We start from the raw sequence: 20828 nt of genomic DNA, 5'->3' as shown, positions 1-20828 counted from the left end.
GTAGGAGACTAACTGGAAAGGCAGACAGCCAGATCCTCGACAGTCTTTTCTTGAAACATCTTGTATGTCATCTGAAGAGTTTATGAGTTATTCTGCAGGTGATGGGGAGCAAGTCGAGGTTTGTGGCCTGGAGCTGGATTTAATCAGTGTCCTGTTTAAGGAACACAGTTCTGATGGCATTTTGAAGGATCAATAATTGAGAGATAAGGAGGGGAAGGATAAGGAGACAGTACAGTACAATAACCTAGGGGAGGGAAAGTGAAAACCAGAAGGTCTGAAGGAAGACGATGGCAATGGAAATAAAAGTAAGGATTTGAAAGGTCTTGTCCAGTTGGGGTCAACATTGCCTCATTGTTCATGGAATTATGTGAAAGACTGTTGACTCATTCTGACCTCAAGATTCTATGAGTTAGTCTTCTCTGACCACAGAAGAACCCTATACTCTCAGAAGAAGGCGTTTTCCCACAACTCTAAGTATATGTAAGAATGCTTCAGACATATCTCTACATATTTAAGAAGTGAGATCATCTTTCCCACCCACCTATTATATCAGTTGAAATGAAGATAATTAGATCTATTTACTTAAGCACAAACTAATTTTGTTTTTTTGTGAGTTTCCAGTTTGGAAACAAAGTAATGCTTATCACAGTAGTCTCCCTAAATAGGAGGCCTACACTTGTGCTTTATAGGACAGCACATTCTAGTTTCTGTTCACTGACCTCAGAATAAGAATTTAATAGAAAACTGAGAAGTAAAACTGTGAGAAAACTAGAGAAGGAAAGGAAGCAAGATAATCAAATGACATGGTACAGAAGATACTGAATTGCCATATCAAAATAGAAGATACTGACTTGCTGAATAAATTCTTATTGTTTCCTAAGTTACAAGGATTTAGAGTAATTGAAGAAATATACTGTGAAGGAAAAAAGTAGGCCATCAGATACATGGATATCATTGGTGATTGCATGTGGCAGGTATGATGAAAAAAAACAAAATGACATACAGCTGAAGAACATGCATTTTGCAGCACTAATAGATAATATCACATATCTTATTCCTTACTTGTAAGTATATCATTACTTATATTTATTTTATTTGCCAAACATTTATATGTTGCCAGGACTGACCAATAGACCCTGAGTGACAGATGAATGGATTACTCTGACATGATGTTTGCTGTGAAAGAGAGGGCTAAGGGACTGCCTGGCTAAAGGAACCAGACAACCTCAATTGCCTGCCTCATTAGGCTTTTATTGTAATAGCAGTTTGAAATAAAGTTTATCTTTTAGATACAATCAGTAGGGTAAGTAATATTGGGAGGACACATGTGTCTGTAATGTCCTTTAAGTAAGGACACCTAAAGATTAAGCATAAGGATTCCAGTAAACACCTGGGGGTCTGCATTCACACAGACTTGTTTGGAAAGGTCAAGGGATAATTAGGGGCACCACCTTTGGTACTCCCCTAAGTCTCACCTAAGTCGGAATCCCCATAAACAGGGCAGATGGCCTTCCACACACTTCCCTTTTTCTCCGAGTGTCCTCCTTACAAACTTTCCAACCAAGTCTCATGCTTCCCCACAATATGTTACTTATATTCACTCAATTAAACCTCATAACAACCCCATGAAGTATGTACTTTTATTATTCCCATTTTACAGATGGGGCAACAGAGAGTTTAGGCAATTAGCCCATAGTCACACAGCTGGTAAGTAGCTGAGCCAAGGAGTCAAACCCAGGTATCCTGACTTTAGCATTCATGTTCCTAACTAGACACTATGCTGCCTTCCTAAGTTTGAAGATGGGAGAGAAAGCAATGTTCTTTAATACTATGGCTTGGTCTAGAAGGACTCAACAGAACTCTATCAAAGATTTGTGTATTCTCATAAGTGTAAATGCAGGCTAAAAGCAGTCATAGCACTTACAGTTATCCATTTCCTCTATTGCTGATGGTTAATTCATTCATTCAGGTTGTTAGGTATTAGGGATGCAAAGATGAATTAGGCATGGTTCCTACCTTTAAGAAACACATAGTATAGAAGGGGAATAGAAGTGCCATATTAACAGTCTTGGATCACTGATCATTAAATTTTAATGCAACTGATTATATAAATGTGAACTCTTCACATTTACTTTTATTAAAATATATTATGACAGCCCTGACCGGTTTGGCTCAGTGGATAGAGTGTCAGCCTGCAGACTCAAGGGTCCCAGGTTCAATTCCAGTCAAGGGCATGTACCTTGGTTGTGGGCACATCCCCAATAGGGGATGTGCAGGAGGCAGCTGATTGATGTTTCTCTCTCATTGATGTTTCTAACTCTCTATCCCTCTCCCTTCCTCTTTGTAAAAAATCAATAAAATATATTTTTTAAAAAATATATTATGACAAAAGAAAATAGATATAAATCATGCTGTATATTAAAGTATGAGTCACATCTGCTTCTCATACGGTAATCTTGAATTTTCTTCAACTCACCTTTATCATACATTTAAAAATTCCTAAGGCCCACACACATCTGAAAGTTCTGATTATGTGACTTTCTACCTAAAAGCTTTGACCTCTAAAATTCTATGATTTATTCCATGATCTATCTATACAGTTTTTTATTTTTTACCTAAAACAGTAAAATAAAGATGAGTCTCTTAATTTATGCCTAAATAGCCAATGATATGTTTAAATTGTTTTATTTTTCTCCTTTTTAAATAGGAATTTACTGACTGACAATGGCAGAAAAAATTGTAGAGAAGTTAGAAATTCTAAACCAGCAAGCAAAGATACTCTTGGCCAGAAGAATAAAGGTTTGTAAAATAAAAGCTAAGATTTAATTTAAGTATTGAAAGGTTGTCATTTCCAATGTGAATGATTATTTTTACTTTTTAGTTAATATGAAGATATAAATTAATTTGTAAAAAACAAATGAGTATATTGAGTCATCTATGCAAGTGGATACTATAAAGAAATAATTAGATATAAGGTAACTTCTAGATAGGTGCCATATTAGGTTATGATATATTTAAACTGCTTAAGACACTAGGCAGTCAAATAGTAAATGTGATACCTGTTATTCTTACTAACATGTTAAACATGTTAAAATTTATTTACTTGGTGCCTGGCCAGTGTGGCTCAGTAGCTAAGCATTGACCTATGGACCAGGAGGTCACAGTTCAATTCCCAGTCAGGACACATGCCCGGGTTGTGGTCTTGATCCCCAGTAAGGGGCATGCAGGAGGCAGCCAATCAATGATTCTCGCTCATCATTTATGTTTCTGTCTCTCTCTCCCCTCTTCCTACTTCTCTGAAATAAATAAAAATGTTTTTAAACAATTATTTACTTGGTTAAAAGTAAATAAAAGGAAAATTAAAAGGAAGAAAATATTTAGTATTTGGTATAGTTACCAAATTAAAAATAATTAAGATTTATAGAAATTAATCTAAGTAGCCCTAACCGGTTTGGCTCAGAGGATAGAGCGTTGGCCTACGGACTCAGGGGTCCCAGGTTCGATTCCGGTCAAGGGCATGTACCTTGGCTGCGGGCACATACCCAGTGGGGAGTGTGCAGGAGGCAGCTGATCGATGTTTCTCTCTCATCAATGTTTCTAACTCTCTATTCCTCTCCCTTCCTCTCTGTAAAAAATCAATAAAATATATATTTAAAAAAAAGAAATTAATCTAAGTAAAAAGGTAAGACTCCTATGAAATTCAAAAAATGAAGGATGATAAAGAACACCAAAGAATAATAAATCCTCACAAAACAGATTTTTAGTACATATGAACAATTTAATTTGTTTACACAAAAACTTGCAAAATAATATAACAATGTGAATAAATGAGGCATAGATAAGAGCATGCAGGAGAAATCCAGGAAGATACCACAAAGAGGAACTCAAGTGAATAAACATCTTTATGAAAGTGGATTGCCTCTCTTTGCTTTATTAATGACCAAGAATGAGATAACAATATGTAAATCACTTTGGTAATTGCTTTTTTAATTTTTTAAAACTTTTTTATTTTGAAATAATTATAGACTCACAGGAAGTTGAAGAAACAGTACAAAGAGTCCCATATACCTTTCACCCAGTCACCCCTGTTAGTGACACCTTATACAGTGCTGTATCTTGACTGTGGTCCTGGTTACACACATCTATAATGAGATAAAATTGTACAATGTCAAAACCAGTATGAGTCACAACTGATATTGACAACTCTGGCATATTACTGTTAATCAGACTACAGACTTTATTCAGTTTTCCCCATTTTAACCTGCATTCATTTGGTCATTTGTATGTGTAGCTTTATGCAATATTATCAAAATACAGCATGTTTACATCACCACAAAAGAACTCTTTCATGTTACTTCTTTGTATTTGCATCCATACCCTCACCCCATTCCCTGTCTCTGTCCCTGACAAGGGCTAATCTGTTCTCTATCTCTATAGTAATGTAATTTTGAGAATGTTATCTATACCAATAATAGCCTAGGGCCATCACGACCAGACAGATGACCATCACCAGGAAGTGCATGGAGCAACTCTGGATCCCGCCCCCGCATCCCACAGGCTCCTATCACAGTAAGGCTGGCGGCCTGGTGGCAGGGCAAGGCAGGCACAGAGAGCAGGGCCTGGCTGCCAGGCACCATGGCGAGCGAGCAGGCCCGCAGACAGCAGGGCCGGCCAGCTGCAGCACGCTGGCAGTCCCGCCTCTGCGCATGAGCTGCAGAGGAAACATCTTTCTGACCGCTCATTGGCTAAGCTCCTCATACGCCACTCACAGTGTTCTTGGTAACTTGCCTAATAAGAATCCAAGAAGGTGCCCTAGCCAGTTTGGCTCAGTGGATAGAGCATCGGCCTGCAGACTCCAGGGTCCCAGGTTCGATTCCGGTCAAGAGCATGTACCTTGGTTGTGGACACATCCCCAGTAGGGGGTGTGCAGGAGGCAGCTGATCGATGTTTCTCTCTCATCGATGTTTCTAACTCTCTATCCCTCTCCTTTTCTCTCTGTGGAAGATCAATAAAATATATTTAAAAAAAAAAAAAAGAATCCAAGAAGGTGATCTAGGGTTTTTCCACCTCACTCCTGGAGGAAAAAGCAAAGGTCCACTGCTGGAGGGGCTAAGAAATGTCATATCTTGCCCTAGCCAGTTTGACTCAGTGGGTAGAGCCTTGGTCTGCTGACTGCAGGGTCTGGGTTCAATTCTGGTCAAGGGCATGTACCTAGGTTGCAGACTCCTCCCTGGCCAGGGCCCAGGTCAGGGCTGATGCAGGAGGCAACCAATTGAAGTGTCCCTCTTACACTGATGTTTCTCTCTGTCTTTCCCTCTCCCTTCCACACTCTCTAAAAATCAATGAAAAAATATCCTCAGGTGAGGAGAGAAAGGAAGAAAGAAAGGAAGAAAGGAAGAAAGGAAGAAAGGAAGAAAGAAAGAAAGAAAGAAAGAAAGAGAAAGAAAGAAAGAAAGGTCATATCTTATGAAAGAGACATCTTGAAAATGCCTAAAGAAAGTTGTCATTTTTTTGTGGTGAAGGGACTGGAGTTCGTGTCAATGAAAACACCTTGGTGGCTGTGCTGCTGGCAGTGGCAGCACGAAGGCAGGGTGATGGGGGCAGTGCCTTCCCCTGATCAGCCCTGTCACCTCCTGCAGAGGGAGGCCAGATTGCCTGAAGGCTCCTGGATTGGAGACTGTGCAGGTCAGGCTAAGGGACACCCCCTTCCTGTGCACAAATTTTGTGCACCAGGCCTCTAGTATAATCATTCAGTCTGTAAACTTTTTAAAAATATTTTTTTATTGGTTTCAGAGAGGAAGGTAGAGGGAGAGAGATATAGAAACATCAATGATGAGAGAGAATCATTGATCAGCTGCCTCCTGCACATGCCTACACTGGGGATGGGGCCCGTAACCCGGGGCACATGCCCTCACTGGGAATTGAACCATGACCTCCTGGTTCATAGATCGATGCTCAATCACTGAGCTTTGTCAGCCAGGCAGTACGTAAAATTTTGACATTGATTTTTTAAATTAAGCATAATGCCCTTGAGGTCCATCTAAGATCTTATACAAATCAATAGCTTTATTATTATAAATAATATATACATTTTATTGCTGAATAGTATTCCATTATATGAATATACAGAGTTTCAGTTACTCACCCATTGAAGGACATATGGATAGTGTGCAGGTATTTTGCTTTTAAAAATAAAGCTGCTAAAAAATAAGATAAAATAAAGCTGCTATGAATATTTTTTACAGGTTTTTAAATAAACAAATTTCTTTGGAGTGAATGCCCAAGAGTGATTGCTGGTGAAATCTGTCTCTTAAACTCAACAAGGTCAAGGCCACAAGGTTTGGTTTGAGTTCCCCCTCCCAGTTCCTGCCTCAGCCTGGAAACTGCCTCCAAGATGAAGCAGGGCTACAGTACGGTTTACCTCATTTGTTTCCCTTTTTTCAGGGATTGTGGCTCTGCTTGTTTTCTAATGCCTGCTTACAGTTGTCTTCCTATATTTTGTCTTGTTTTCTAGTAGTTTGAAGCAGAAAGGCAATTCCCATAGTGCTTAATCTAACTTCATTGGCAGAAGCAAAAGTTCTCATATCCTTTGATTTGCTTTAAATTTTTTTTATCTCTTTGTTCCTCTGTGCTGTTCTTTGAGAGAATTTTTTATAGAAGATTTTTGGCTCCTTAACTCACTCTTTAGCACTCCTTATTCCTCTTCAGTCCATCTATATAAATATTTGAACAAAGTTCTCCTTTGGTTGCTTTCTAACTCTAGTACTGGCTCATGCTACTAGACAAATCATGTGATTCATCACATGTATCATGACAGGAAGAGGAACAAGTTGGAGAAACCAGCCTGCTATGGTTTTCAATAACTCTACATATCAATATTGACTTTCCTAAAAGATATAGGTTGTTCCTAATTTCTGAATTTGGGAATTAGGAGGGAGCCTTCACCATTATCTAGTCCAGCGGTTCTCACCCTGTGGGTCGCGACCCTTTGGGGGTCAAACAACCCTTTCACAGGGGTCGCCTAAGACCATCAGAAAACACATATATAATTACATATTGTTTTTGTGATTAATCACTATGCTTTAATTATGATCAATTTGTGACAATGAAAATACATCCTGCAAATCAGATATTTACATTACAATTCATAACAGTAGCAAAATTACAGTTATGAAGTAGCAACGAAAATAATTTTATGGTTGGGGGTCACCACAACATGAGGAACTGTATTAAAAGGGTCGCGGCATTAGGAAGGTTGAGAACCACTGATCTAGTCCAACACCCTCATTTCACATATAGGCAAAGAGCAGCTCAGGTCACACAGCAATGGCATAAAAAAATTGGTGTACAAGGCCCCCAATTTTCAATCTGTATTATTTTTCCATTATTGACTACACGTAAATTGTGTGTGTGTGTGTGTGTGTGTGTGTGTGTGTGTGTAAAGTGAGGTTAATTTTGTCCTTTCCACACAGGATTTTCCCTATGTGAAACACACTCTTTTTTTCACAGTGTTAAAACTTTGTCTTTGTTGCAGAAAAACAGTGTTCAGGGTTACGTAAAGAGGAAGACTTGTGTTGCACCCCTCACATTTGATTTCCAGTTGGAATCCAAAGAGGCTATTACTCCTACATCCACATCTATGACAGTATCACAGAGCAGAGAAGACAAGCCACATGTTATTACAAAAACTAAAAGGTAACCATCATAACTACTTCAAACTTTCAACTTGGGGTTTTAAAGTATTACTTTAGATTTGTCTTAGATTATGCAGTCTATATTAATGTCAGCTTTGTCAAACATAGGTATATTTCATAATGGCTATGAGTTATAACATACTAAGTAAGCATTAAAAATAGTTTATAAAATATTCATTATATTATTTCACTATTGCAGATAGTAATTACAATTCTGAATTTTTAAAGAAAGGCCTTTCTTGAGCTATGTATGCCTACAAATTAACGTCAGGATGTTTTTCAAACTTTAACCAATAGAGGCAAAGGAAAGCCCATCTGATTTGAGAAATCAACAATAGTTCACTGTTGCTAGACTTGAATGGAATATGGGGGAGAGCTGAAGAAGTGAGGCTAAAGAGGTAAGTAGCAGTAAAGGCCAGATCACCAAAGGCCTTATGAGCCTAGGAAACAGCTTCGGTCAAAACCAGTAAGGAGCGACCAAAAGGTTTAAACAGGGCAATGCATAGGCAGATTTGGATCTTAGATATATCATTAAAAACAGCAAAAGAGGTCATTAAAAATTATGAGGGCTCCTCAGAAAACCTGACCCTGTACTAAATTCATATTACCTCCAGAACCTGCCTCTCCTGGGAGGCATCCTATCTGGCCATGAGTCCTTTTCTAGTCAAAGCAAAATGATTGCTTAAATAGCAGAGCAGAAGGCAGAAAGTTTTTATCTTCATATCGAGAATGATATGCTGCTTACATCGGTTAAATTGTATAGATTTAGTTCCTCCAAACCTTGAGCTGCAACTCCTGGGGTAAAAAGCTATGCTAATTATAACTAAGCTAGGAGTCTCCACCAGTGCTCATAAACCCCACTCCAACACCTAGCCAAGGTGTTGAATCTAATCCACACAGCTTTCAGCTTAGCCTCAACTTGACACCATGACTGCCACCTCCTACCAGAGACTGTCTGGTAATGGCATGCTCTCTTTTGACCTCTAGCTTCTTGCTCTTCAAAGTGTGGCCTTCCCCGGGGAGGGTTGGGGGTGGGCAGGAGGGGTAAGAGATCAACCAAAGGACTTGTATGCGTGCATATAAGCATAACCAATGGACACAAGACACTGGGGGGTAGGGGAGGCCGGGGGAAGGTCAAGGGGGAAAAGAAAAAAGGAGACATATGTACTACTCTTTGTAATATTTTAAGCAATAAAACAAAATTTTTTTAAAAAAGAAAGAAAATGGGAGGGAAAGCTTCTGAAATTTGATCGTGCAGACATAAAACTAAGCATAGTTAATAGACAACTGCATAATTTCTATTTTTTTTTCTACATGTGCTTTCCTGTCCTAGGCATTCTATAATAAAAGTTTGCAATAGTCAAAAACAACAACAACAAAACACACACACACACACACACACAACAACAATGAAAAAAATATCCTCAGGTGAGGATTAACAAAGAAATATATAAAATAAAATATCTGGGTCCCCCCCCCCCAAAAAAAGTGCGGCCTTCCATCAAGCAGCATCCATGTCACTTGGGAACTTGTGTGACGTGCAGAATCTCTGACCCCATCCTAGACAGAAGCTGCAGTCAATAAGATCCTACAAGTGATTCCTATGGACACTGACAACAGAGAAACACTTCCCTTAGCACAAAGGTTCCCAAACACGGAGGGCTCACTAAAATTGCTGGGCCCCACTCGCAGAGTTTTTGATTCAGTGGTTTGGGGCCGGGGCCTGATAATTTGCATGTTTAGTAAGTTTCCAGGTATTACTGACGTTGCTGCTCGGGGTACCACCCTTTGAGTCACTGCTCTAGCTAAGATCCCACTCTAATCGTGCTGCCAAATACCAACATCTGTCTCATTCTTTTCCTTGGCTTACTGGACATCATAGCAACTCTCAACCTGGCTGTGATCACCCAATTGATGAAACGTGCCCAGGTTTATTTGTAGCTGAGCTTTGCTTTCAGAGTAGTCATTTCCAACACATACGTACATGAGTATTCCCTGGGGAGCTTTAAGATCATTGGATTCTACTTTAATCGGTTTGGAGTGCGGCCCGGCCATTACTATTTTTAAGATTTCCCAGAGATGATTCTTATATAAAGCTAAGATTGAAAACCGTTAAATTCTTAGGGCTTCTTTGTCAGTTACTCCCAGAGACATTTTTCTATGTTATTATTAGCTTGGGATTTCTACATCTTTCTTGGATAAATGGGACCTGATAAAGGTGACAGCCTTTATCACCTGGAAATACCTTCCTAGGATCACTTTTCTGATAAGCAGAGTTTTATAATCATTCAAAAATATCTCTCAGTCCTTGGCATTTAATTTGGACAGAGTCTTTAATATTTCTCAATAAACACCAAACACACTCTTCTCTGCAACTTTTTATAATTGGACCTTTTACAAAAGAGCCATGCTCTTTTTAACAAAAGTCTCTTTAAAAAACCACCTGTAATGAGGAATTTTAGTAAGAGAGATGAAGTGACTTTTTTCATTGCTTAGGCATTCAGTCCTGGATTATCATGTGAGAATGGCAATTTTACCATGTATAAAGTAGTAAGAAATAGAGAATAAGTTAGGAGCAAGTAGAGAGATTAAGAATATTTTTTTAATATTTTTATTGATTTCAGAGAGGAAGGGAGAGGGAGAGAAAGATAGAAGCATCAATGATGACAGAGAATCATTGATTGGCTGCCGCCTGCACGCCCCCTCCTGGGGATCGAGCCCGAAACCTGGGCATGTGCCCTTTACTGGAATCGAACCCGGGACCCTTCAGTCCGTAGGCCGATGCTCTATCCACTGAGCCAAACCAGCTAGGGCTAGATTAAGAATTTTTTTTAGGGGGAGGTGGGAGCAGATAGGGAGAGGTCAATGGAGGAAAAAGGAGACTTAAATAATACTTTAAACAATAAAGAATTTAAATTTTTTTAAAAAGAATTTTTTTTTAGATCAATGGAAGAATCACTTGACCTTTATAGGTGCTGAAGGAATAAAAAAAATCACTGAAATGAATAGTCAAGGAGAAATCTCAGGGAGACTCACATGAAGGAGGGAGGTGAGCACAACTAGAAGAGATGACTCCTAATAAGGAGTCTTTATAAGAGGAAGCAGAAGAGAACTTTAGAAAATATGTATCTTGAGGACAAATAATGAGGGGGCAGGGAAAGGGGTTTTAAAAAAGCATTTCAGAATCAAAAACTGAGTAAGGAAATTAAAAAATAGAATACAGTTGTACATTGGATTGATAATCTAGAACAGTGGTCGGCAAACTCATTAGTCAACAGAGCCAAATATCAACAGGACAACGATTGAAATTTCTTTTGAGAGCCAAATTTTTTAAACTTAAACTATATAGGTAGGTACATTGTTATTAACTTAATTAGGGTACTCCTAAGGCTTAGGAAGAGACACACTCAAGGGGCCAAAGAGCCGCATGAGGCTCGAGAGCTGCAGTTTGCCGACCACGGATCTAGAAGATCAAAGAGAGACACTATCTTACAAAAAATTTTTAAAAAAAGAAATGGAAATCAGATTGAAAATATATGTAGTAAGGTTTCAGGATAGTCAATATCTAAATATATACCTAATACATAAATCAGGAGAGCAAGAAACAGATGGTAAGAAAAATCAAAAAAATATTAGAAAAATATGTCCTTTTTTGAAGCCAGACATGAATTTTCAGATCAAAAGGTTACCAAGTGCTAAACTTATGGAAAAATTAATACCAAAGTCAGGAAAAATCATTGGTTAATTACAAAGGCAAGGAAATCAAATGAGTTTCATATGTCTCATCTGCATCTCTAAAGCTGGAAAACAGTGAACCATTTTCAGCTTTTGAACAGAATGGCAATCCTGGAATCCTCTGTTTGGATGAATCATCATGTATATATGAGAATTATATTGTTGGACCTGAAAGATTTTAGAATGTCATCTGCCTATGTATTCTTTCTGAGGAACTTACTTGAAGAAGTATTTTATCCAAAATAAAATGAAATATGAATATGAATAATATAAAGATACAAACTAGGTATCTTTATTATACACAGATGTATCTGAAATTGTTTATGGTGCCAGAACGAACGCTTGGACTTCCATCTCACAGTGGCTGTCTCATGAAAACATAAAACATCCCACAGGATTACCAGTGAAGGAGTTCATAAGAGATTTCCAGTTGGGAAGAGACGGCTTTTAGAGCAGCCCCCATGCTTCCATCTGAGCTGTACCCGTCCCTTGGGTTTCTTACCTCCGTGGGCCAGCGCCACTTCAATGATCTATCCCAGGACGTGCAGCAGCCCCCCTTTAATTCCAGCACATGCAATGCAAACACAAGGTCTTCACCTATATTTCCTTTAACTCAACTATAATAGAGTATAATCTCACAGGGAATTTTTTAAAATGTAAGAAAAAAATTGGAGGGGGGTTAAAGGGAAATGAATTTTAAAACATACAAGCAGTCCAAAATCAATACAACTTACAAAAAATAAATTTATAATTTTATGCTAGTGAATTAACCCACAAAATTTATAATTCCAAGTTTTATTCCTCATATTATATGAGAACCCATTGCTACAAGCACAATTTTTATTTCTAGGCCCTTATCCCTCTCATTCATTCTTCCTACTATTGGGAGAAAATTCTTCATAGGTCTCTTGTATTTCTATATATTGTATGAGCAGAGGCACTGGCTGCCTTTGTTTCTGACAATCGTTTCAAGGATGTTTATGTAGCAAACAGCCTTGGAAGATAGAGATAGTACCGTCTTCTGAGCAAGAGCAGGCATGTTACTGTCCATTATAAAAAATTGGGTTCCCTAAGCTAGGGTTCCATTCCTGTGATATAACCCATTGTGTGTGCAGGTGTCATCTGGCACTCTGCTTGTTGCCCTATTGCTATGAATAACAAATGGCCCTCTGCCTCTGATCCAGGAGTCTCATGTCTTCTGCCAGCATAGATAAAACTTTGACAGGCTAACTTGTTAGTTTGTAAGGAGGGTCAAATCTCAGACCTTTCACAGTCCTTCACACCTACTTTTAAGGAAGAAACTTGAGGATAGAATGATAGAAACTTTGACCCTCCTTATAAATGGTGTGGTAAAAGTCATTGTGCCTCATTCTTCAATGAGTAATGAAACACCCTCATCCAGGTCCCTGTGCATTTAGAAGAACTGTATATACCCATTTTATCTATCCTACAAGTCTATCTGCTTGTAGGGAGCAGGATTTATAATTTAGTTATATCTCAACTAAGTTCACAAAATTAATCCATATAATGTAGTTTAACAAAAGCAAGAAAGCAACATGATAAGAGATTATGTAAACTAGCAAAGAAAGTCATAATCAGTTGAGAACAGAGTTTATCTTCAATCTTATATGCCAAATATCTGGCACTTAATTGAATATATTTCCTATAAATCATGTTAAGTATGCATTTATTGAAGGGGGGGAAAAAAGCTGTCATGTACTTCCACCTAACTTTTGGCTTTTCTCCCATAAGCACACTGAATCTTTAAAAGCATTTGGCAAAATTAGTATGTATAACACCTCCCAGAAGAATGTTAATATGACTATAATTTGAGAAATTGAAGACAAAAAGCAAGCCACATAAAGGACCACATTAGTAATGGGGAAGGGGCTAAAACTATGGATATAGAAAAAATTAAAATAATTATAATCAGTACTTTATATAGCTATGCTGCTTTGAAAAATGAATGGGAAATATAAATGGGAAAAAATAGTCTAAACAAGAAAAAGAAAACATTAGAAATCAATAACCAGAAAATTTTGAAAGTAGTCAAAATTTTATGAAAGTACCACCTTGAAGCTGGGTCAGAATGCATTTCTTCAAAATTTTAAAGAATTATTTAAATGGTTTCTCAGCATATAGACAAAGATGAAATAGTTTCAATTCTTTTATAAAGCTGTATTTGATCCTCAAGTCTGTCTGACCACAAGAATTATAAACCCTTGATGAATCTCACTTATAAATACAGATTTTTTAAAAATCATGATAATAAAGAGCTAATATGCTAATGGTTGGGACGCCATAACACTTAAAGACCGATCGCAGGAGGCTGCCTGCGTGTGCGCTGCGAGGCGTTGCTCCAAAGACGGGGCGGAAGTGGGGAGGCGCCCAGAGAAGGTGGGACCATCCTGTGCTGGGGAGGGCGGGGGTGAGACCCGTAGAGCCCCTCACCAGTTCTCAGAGTGCTCCGCCACCCACCTACCAGAGGAAGGAGCACAGCGCAGCAGGCGGGAGGCTTCCACGCTCTCCTCTGGCACCATGAGGGGCAGAGCCACCTCATTGCTCCGGAGACAGGGTGGAAGTGGGGAGGCATCTGGAGGAGGCGGGACCAGCCCAAGGCGACTCTAGGGACTGAGAGCGGGGCTTGAAGCTGCCAGAGAAGACCAGAGGGGTCAGGGGCTGGGCCAGGCATACTGGAGCTCTGCGTGGAGAGGTTCAGATGTCAAGGCAGGGCGGCGGGTGGGTGGGAGAGCTACGTGACTTCACGCACTGGGCTCCTAGTCTTACCTAATAATAGACAAACACGTAAATTGACCATCCCTCTGCTACGCTCACCAGCCAATCAGGAGAGTATGCAAATTAACCCACAAAGATGGCAGTTAATTTGCATATGTAGGCACGAAGTTGCAGAGCCCAGCGAAGACGAAAGGCTCCGGGCCACAGCAGTGAAGATGGAAGGCTCCGGGCCGGAGCAAAGGCCTTGGTCCCGGGTGCCAGAAGAAAACCGGTGCCGGCAGCCAGGGGAAGGGAAGGCCTATTGCACGAATCTCTTCGTGCAACGGGCCTCTAGTCTATAATAAAATATTAGCTTAACTGTTTCATTTGCCTATTCTTAAGTCAGAAACATATAACATAAAATAGTTCTTTATTTCTTCAATTTCACTGATCATTTTTTGTTTATTAAAAGTCTATCCCAGCGGTTCTCAATCTGTGGGTCGCGACCCCTTGGCGGTCAAACGACCCTTTCACAGGGATCGCCTAAGACCATCCTGCATATCAGATATTTACATTACGATTCATAGCAGTAGCAACATTACAGTTATGAAGTAGCAACGAAAATAATTTTATGGTTGAGTCACAACATGAGGAACTGTATTTAAAGGACCAGAAGGTTGAGAACCACTGGTCTATCCAGTTTGGTGTTTTGATCCCACATACTACTCAAGGCTTTCCCTTTTCCCATCAAGCCAGAATAATGACTTTGTAAGAGCTGAAATGGAAAAGGGCTATGGCCAGCAATTTTCTTCTTCCTGTCCCCCTACCTGTGAGTGAAAGGTGGGTGTGATCTTCCTCTAGCACACCTTCTCCTCTTCCATCTTCTAATCTCTTTTTTTCTCTGGTACAGGAACAGTGGTGTGCTAGAGTTAGCTCCTACTAATTTTTTAGAGCTGATTGTTGAATTTTCAGGAATTTTGTTAGATGGTTATTAAACAGTTATTATTAAAACTCAAATTATGTAAACTAATAATTCAAAGACATACTAAAAACAAAGACATTATTCAAAATTTATCACTTCCTAATTATTTTATTACATTTTACTATTATCTATAGTCTTGAAATTATTTACATGTATTGTATCCATATGGTAGAACTATTATGTATTATCATGCTACTACACATTTCTTCTCAGTTTCATATTCAGTGATGTCCCATTGGTAGCTTGAAATCAACCTTGGATATTTACATCATAAAAATTGATAAATATTACAAATCAAATTTGTATATATTGTATGTCTAGATTTAAGAAAGTTAAGGAGTAAATGTTAATGATGAAGATTAAACTTAAAAGTATGTCTCTTGCCTGTAGCCATTATATTTTAAAAAGCAAAAAATAAAATTGAGGAAATATTCTTCTAGTATTCAAAAACTATTATCTGTCTCAGCAAAGAAGTAACTATGTCATTGATGAATATATGAAGGTCCAAGATATATTTTCATTGTTCACTTTCATATTATTCCTTAATGTAAATAAAAATATCAACCAACATTAGAAAAAATGTTATTAAATAATTTCCAGCACCCTCCTATATAGGAGTAAGAGAGGAGGAAGAGGGAAACAACAAAATTTTTTACCTTCTTCTCGCTCATTGCTATTTTCTGGACAACTCTATCATAAAGAACGTAGCTGTTGAAATGAGTGAAAATGATCAAAAGGTACAAATTTCCAATTATAAGGTAAATGTCCTGGAGATGTAATATACAGCGTGGTGACTATAGTTAACAAATCTCTAGTGAGATTTACTGACAGAGTGGGAATGAGGAATGAGAAAAAGAAATCAAAGATGACTAGAGTTTTTGGCCTAAGCCTCTGCTTGAATGGAGATGAGGAAGCCAGGATGAGGAACAGATTGGGAAGAAGGTGTAAGCAAAAATTTGGTTTAAAATATGTGAAGTTTGAGATGGCTATAATACATCTAAATGCAGAAGTCATGTAGTAGTTGCATATATAAATCTGGAGTTCATACAAGAGTTTAGGGTCTAGTCCAGCCGTGGGCAAACTACGGCCCGCGGGCAGGATCCTGCCCATTTGAAATGAATAAAACTAAAAAAAAAAAAAAGACCGTACCCTTTTATGTAATGATGTTTACTTTGAATTTATATTAGTTCACACAAACACTCCATCCATGCTTTTGTTCCGGCCCTCCGGTCCAGTTTAAGAACCCATTGTGGCCCTCGAGTCAAAAAGTTTGCCCTCCCCTGGTCTAGTCTGTACATGGGAACATCAGCATAACTGTATAGGTAATATTTAAAGGTGTGGGACTGGGTAATACCAACTACAGATGAGTGTCTGAGGTCTGAGGACTGAATCATGCGTTACAAGCATTTAGAGGTCAGAAATATCATGAATTATATACCATTAACTTTCTTACATACTGATCGGGGTTGAGGGGGGGTGGGCTGTGGGAGGATGAGGCCTGGAGAGGCAAGTGACCACAGGCATTCCAGTCATTCTGCCACTCGGTCTATTTGCATATTACCCTTTTATTATATAGAATAAATGCTGTGATCTGGTATCTGAACTGATCCTAACTCCGTGTTTCATCATATTGACTCATATGGCAATGTCCCCAGTATCTCATTTAACACTTTCCAGCATATTTTTCTAAAAGAGTTAACCAGCTCCTGAACAATAGCTTCCTGAACTGCTCTCAATTTTATGACAACAGCAGTTTCCTGTCTCTTCTTACCTTGAGTGAATATCACTAATTTTTTTAGCTCCTGCTTATTAGTCCCATTCTTTTACACTTTCTACTGTAATATATTAACACAAAAACATCCAGATCTATATAACTGGGACATCACCACAGTTCTCCAAGTTTATTTTTTAGATTAGCCTTATACATTTTCTGATTATTTTAATTACATTAATTTTATTTTCCAGGTATGTCTCTTTCAAAAATGAGCCTGAACCCAGAAAGAGTGATTTTGAGAAGTTAAATTTAAGATTACATGCTGTGCCAACAAATACAAAAAATCAAGAAAACAAGTCAATGGGTAATGCTTTGTGTAATGTATTTATTTCTCCTTTGATATATAAATGCAGGTTTTTATTATACACTTTAGTATTTGTATCTTAAAGGTTCTTGATAATTTGATCTCTGTTGAGAGCATTTGCTCAAAAGTTATCTACACTAATAAAAGACAAACATGCAAATTGACCGTGCCTTTGCCACGCCTTAAGCCACGCCCATCAGCCAATCAGAGCGACTATATGCAAATTAACCCAATCAAGATGGCTGCCGGCAGCCACGGATCTGGAGCAAGCAGGAGGCTTGGTTGCCCCAATGATGAAGGAAGCCAAGCTTCCCCGCCTGCCACGGCGGCTCTGAGCTCCACTCAAAGCAACAAAGTTTCAATTATAGAAGGTAAATAAATCCCAGATACCTGCTTTCAGCGGGCAGTGGCCACAGAACTGGAGCGAGCAGGAAGCCAAGCTTCTCTGCTGCGGCCGGCTCTGAGCTCCACTTAAAGCAACAAAGTTTCAATTAAAGCAGGTAAATAAATCCCAGAATAAAAAACAAAAGGAGAAGCTGGGAGCTTCCGTCGCCAAAGGGGCTTGGAAAGGCCCTCAGCCCCTCACCCAGACTGGCCAGGCACCCCAGTGGGGACCCCCCTACCCTAAAGGGGGTGTGGCCTGCCTGAAAACAGCCATCAGCCCCTCACCCAGGCTGGCCAAACCTCCATGGGGTGGGCGTCCCCACTTGGGAGGAGGGGTTGACCAGCCTGCAAACACCCATCAGCCCCTCACCCAGGCTGGCCAGGCACCTCAGCGGAACCCCCACCCTGATCCGGGACACCCTTCAGAGCAAACCAGCTGGTCCCCACCCGTGCACCAGGCCTCTATCCTATAGAATAAAAGGGTAATATGCAAACTGACCTTAACAGCAGAACAACTGGGAATCACTGGTCACTGTGATACACACTGACCACCAGGGGGCAGACGCTCAATGCAGGAGCTGCCCCCTGGTGGTCAGTGCACTCCCACAGGGGGAGCTCTGCTCAGCCACAAGCCAGGCTGAAGGCTGCCAGTACAGCAGTGGTGGAGGGAGCCTCTCCTGCCTCCTCAGCAGCACTAAGGATGTCTGACTACAGCTTAGGCCTACTCCCCGCTGGCAAGTGGACATCCCCCGAGGGCTCCGGGCTGCCAGAGGGATGTCTGATTGCCAGCTTAGGCCCAATACCCCAGGGAGTGGGCCTAAGCCAGCAGGTGGTCATCCCCCAAGGGGTCCCAGACTGTGAGAGGGCACAGGCTTGGCTGAGGAACCACCTTGGCCCCCCCCCCCCACCGAGTGCACAAATTTTTGTGCACCAGGCCTCTAGTGGGTTATAACTGCAGTGTGAAAATTTTTAGTGAGCTATAGAGAAGAATTTCCTAAGAGAAAGAGATGTTAAATATTTGAATGGGTAATTTATATAATTAAGAAGATATTTTTATGTTTATTTTTCTAGAAAGAAAAATTCTAAATTTCTTTACAGTTCATCATAATGGCCTTTACCATTCATATTTCTACTGACATTTCTGCACATGGTTATTTATGTATTATCTAAGAAAATGGAAGCTTTCTCTGTACCTCTCCTCTTTCTTAGCTCTCACCAGAATTGCTTTTAAAATCCCTTTATGGACTTACTGACTTTTTCTAGCATGCACATCAAAACTCTTCCAGCTTCTACCCACTTCCAAAGCCACTTGCGTATTTTTATGTATTTGTTGCAGCAGCATCCCACTTCTCAGTACCAATTTCTCTCTGAGTTCAGGCTGCTATAACAACCTGCTATAGCATGGGTGGCTTAAACAGCAAATATTTATTTCTCCCAGTTCTGGAGGCTGGAAGTCTGAGATTGGGGTGCTAGTATGGTCAGGTTCTGGGGAAGGTCCTCTCCCTGGTTTGCAGACAGCCACCTTTCTTTTTGTGTCGGCTCTCTCTTAGGCATTAATCCCATCATGGGGGCCCCACCCTCATTACCTCATCTAAACCTAATTACCTCCCAAAGGCTCACTTCCAAATATCACATTGAGGATCAGAGCTTCAACATATAAATTTTGGGTGGCACAAAAACATTGAGTACAAAGCAGCTACCCTATCTAAATTATACCTCCATGTATATTATCACTCACCAACATCTGTTTATTTCTTTCACAGCATCTATCTCAATTTATAATTATTCACTTCTTTGTCTCTTATTTATTTTCTGTATTACTCACTAAAATGTATGCATCATTGGGCAGGAATTACCATTCTAGAGTCTAGTACCAATGCCTGGCATATTGTAGGTGCTCAACAAATAACCATTGATTGAATGACTACCACACACTGTATTTGTTTGTTACATCTATTTTTTATCTCATTTAAGTCTCACAGCATCCATATTAAAATAAGGACTATCATTTCCACTGAACAGGTGAGGACTCAGAGGGATTAAATAACTTTCCTAAGAAAAGTAGGTTTTGGTCCCAGGTTATCTAAATGCAAAGTCTGTATGCTTTACCCTACATTATGCCTAGTTCAAGACAGTACATTAAATGATAATCCACATTAATAAAACTCATAACTTGAAATGGAGTTATTGTATTCTAGTAATTAATCAAAAGTTATATTCTGTTGTCCAGCTGGTGTGGCTCAGTGGTTGAGTCTCAACTTATGAACCAAGAGGTCACAGTTCGATTCCCAGTCAGGGCACGTGCCCGGGTTGCAGGCAAAATCCCCAGTAGAGGCATGCAGGAGGAGTTGATCAATGATTCTCTCTCATCATTAATGTTTCTATTTATCTCTCCCTCTACTTTCCTCTCCAAAATCAATAAAAATATATTTTTTAAAAAGTTATATTCTGTTAATAGAAATTCACTTCTAAAGCATATTATTCTAGAACTAGAGGCCCGGTGCACAAAAATGTGTGCACTCGGGGGGGAGGGGGGGGTCCCTCAACCCAGCCAGTGCCCTCTCGCAGTCTGGGATCCCTCGGCTTAGGCCTGCTCCCGCGTGACAGAGGGCAGGGCCAATCCCTAGGTGCAGTCCCTGGTCAGGCTCAGAGCAGGGCTGATTGGGAGTTGGGGCGCCGCCCCGTCATGCACAGAGCAGGGTGGATCGGGAGGTTGTGATGCCACCCTCAGTCACTCTCAGGGTAGGGCCAATTGGGGGGTTGGGGCACCGCCCCCTGTCACACTCAAGGCAGGGTCGATGGGGAGGTTACGGTGCCACCCCCTGTCACACACAGAGCAGGGCCGATCAGGGGGTTGGGGCGCTGCCCCCTGTCACTCACAGAGCAGGGACCATCAGGGGAGGTTGGGGCTCCGTACCCTGTCACGCACAGAGCAGGGTCGATCAGGGGGTTGGGGAGCTCCCCCCTGTCACACACAGAGCAGGGCCCATCAGGGGGTTGGGGAGCTCCCCCCTGTCACGCACAGAGTAGGGCCGATAGGGGAGTTGGGGCACCGCCCCCTGTCACACACAGAGCAGGGCGGATCAGGGGGTTGGGGCGCTGCACCCTGTCACACACAGGGCAGGGCCAATGGGGAGGTTATGGCTCTACCCCTGTCACACACAGAGCAAGGCGCGTGGAGGGGGGTTGGGCGCCGGCCCTCTATCACCACAGAGCAGGGCCGATCAGGGGTTGGGGTGC

The 20828-nt window shown here is 40.4% G+C and overlaps 1 protein-coding gene across 1 annotated transcript in view; it reads left to right on the top strand.

Moving 5' to 3' along the window:
* Nucleotides 1–2703: 2703 nt before the first annotated feature.
* CUNH1orf141 (chromosome unknown C1orf141 homolog) overlaps nt 2704–20828 on the top strand; it is a 30004-nt gene continuing 11879 nt past the window's right edge. The window contains exons 1-3 of the mRNA XM_006089828.2: nt 2704–2799; nt 7535–7695; nt 17092–17204. Of these exons, the coding sequence (XP_006089890.1) occupies nt 2725–2799; nt 7535–7695; nt 17092–17204 (349 nt within the window). The 5' untranslated portion in view covers nt 2704–2724. The remainder of the gene's footprint in view (nt 2800–7534; nt 7696–17091; nt 17205–20828) is intronic.

The sequence above is a fragment of the Myotis lucifugus genome, unplaced genomic scaffold, assembly GCF_000147115.1.
Source record: "Myotis lucifugus unplaced genomic scaffold, Myoluc2.0 scaffold_63, whole genome shotgun sequence".
NCBI lineage: Eukaryota > Metazoa > Chordata > Mammalia > Chiroptera > Vespertilionidae > Myotis > Myotis lucifugus.
Note: the sequence above shows the minus strand (reverse complement) of the source record. Positions and strands in the feature narration are given on the sequence as shown.